The sequence below is a fragment of the Bison bison genome, unplaced genomic scaffold (genome assembly GCF_000754665.1).
Source record: "Bison bison bison isolate TAMUID 2011002044 unplaced genomic scaffold, Bison_UMD1.0 scf7180017864369, whole genome shotgun sequence".
NCBI lineage: Eukaryota > Metazoa > Chordata > Mammalia > Artiodactyla > Bovidae > Bison > Bison bison.
This window is the reverse complement of record NW_011494941.1, coordinates 4,574,161-4,575,711: the sequence shown is the minus strand read 5'-3', so window position 1 is coordinate 4,575,711 and position 1,551 is coordinate 4,574,161. Positions and strand designations below refer to the sequence as shown.

The window sequence follows — 1,551 nt, the reverse complement described above, 5'->3', positions numbered from 1 at the left end:
ATCTGGGTGTCTGGCATCATGTGACCCAAATATTTTGATTCTAATTTGCATGTTATAAAACCCAGAAGGGTACAGGGTTTATAATCATACATACAACCTTAATTTCAAATAAAAACCTCAACCTCTCCCTACACTATTATAACTTCTTTAGACTTAGGCATGACACTGGCGTGACAAGGGCGCAGGAGTCCACCCACTCAGGCAGGCTACGTGGGCTGATTTGGTCACAGAAATAGCAGTCCCTCACCTCAGTGATGGCAGAAAGTGCTCACCTGTTCCTGCTTAGGCCTCAGAAGACACACCTGGGGTAATGGTGTTTCAGGTATTCTGAGCTGGTCTCAGCTTCATCATGTCTGATCCATACTTGGGGGCTTGAGCCGAGTTACAGCCACACCCACCCAGGCAAGGCTGACATCACCAGTGGTGGTGATATCACTCTAGTAGCTGGTTACTCAGAACACCCTTCTTTGTAGAATGGGGGAAGCATGAAATTATGACATGATTCATCTTTAAACACTAATTTTTCACATCACGTAAGTTCTTTCTCAGTTCACCCTACCAAGACAGCCACGCTATCACCTGGCTAGTAACAATAGTAGTGCTTGCAGCAATTAACATTTACTGAGGTCTTGCTCTATGCCTGGCATTGTGCTAAGATCTTTGTATGCCTTATCTCATTTAACCCTCAAACTCTATAAGCTAGCTACTATTAATATCCCCATATTACAGATGAGGGAGCTTAGGACAAAGAAGGTAAATAACCAGCCCTAAATCTTTCAGATTTAGAATTGCAGAAGAATTAGGATTTGAAGGACTTTCCCCCCTGATTTTATTTTTATTAAATTGTACTTTAGAATATCATGTTAGTTTCAGGTATACAACAAAACTATGCAATAAATCCTGTTTATCTTTTTTATATATAGCACTGTATGTGTCTTAATCCCATACTCCTAATTTCTCTTACTTTAGAGTCCTTAACTGTTACTGCTCTACAGCATTGTGCAGCCAATTAACTGAAAAAAAAAATCTGTATCCCCACTCTATTCCAAAGAAAGAGGCATTCCTTTCAAAAACAAAAGGGGAAAAATTCAGTTGTCAAATGCCCATAACTAGCTCTTTCAGGCAGCCCAGTCTCCTTTGGTAGGAGAAGGGACACTGACTCCCAAGACCCACTCAGACTTCCCACTAAGCAGGCACAGGGTGGCCACTTGGCCACCAAGCTCACCGTTAAGAAGTGCCGGTCCTTGGCTTCGCGCCTCCTCTGGCTGTGAGCCGGGGGGTAGGCGGGCAGTGGAGGAGCTGCTACTGAGATGGGTGCAGCAGCTCTCTGCTCCCGACGATCGCTCCGGCTCCGGTGTTCTGGGGGCAGAAAAATCAATAATATAGAAACACACTTGGCATTTTCAATTTCTCTTTCTCCCTTGGGAGGATGAGCAAAAGGCTGGAAAAAAGTGAGTTTTTGCTAATCTAGCTCATTGGTATACCAAATAAGATTTTCAGAATGGTTCTGAACTAAACTTGTACTTCATAGTAATATGAAATTGGATGCCT

At 43.1% G+C, this 1,551-nt stretch overlaps 1 protein-coding gene across 1 annotated transcript in view; it reads right to left on the bottom strand.

Annotated features, from left to right (window-relative positions):
- The window catches only part of NHS (Nance-Horan syndrome (congenital cataracts and dental anomalies)), a 78,163-nt gene that overhangs the window by 59,109 nt on the left and 17,503 nt on the right, over positions 1-1,551 (bottom strand). Inside the window, exon 2 of the mRNA XM_010855886.1 lies at positions 1,226-1,359. Within this exon, the coding sequence (XP_010854188.1) occupies positions 1,226-1,359 (134 nt within the window). The remainder of the gene's footprint in view (positions 1-1,225; positions 1,360-1,551) is intronic.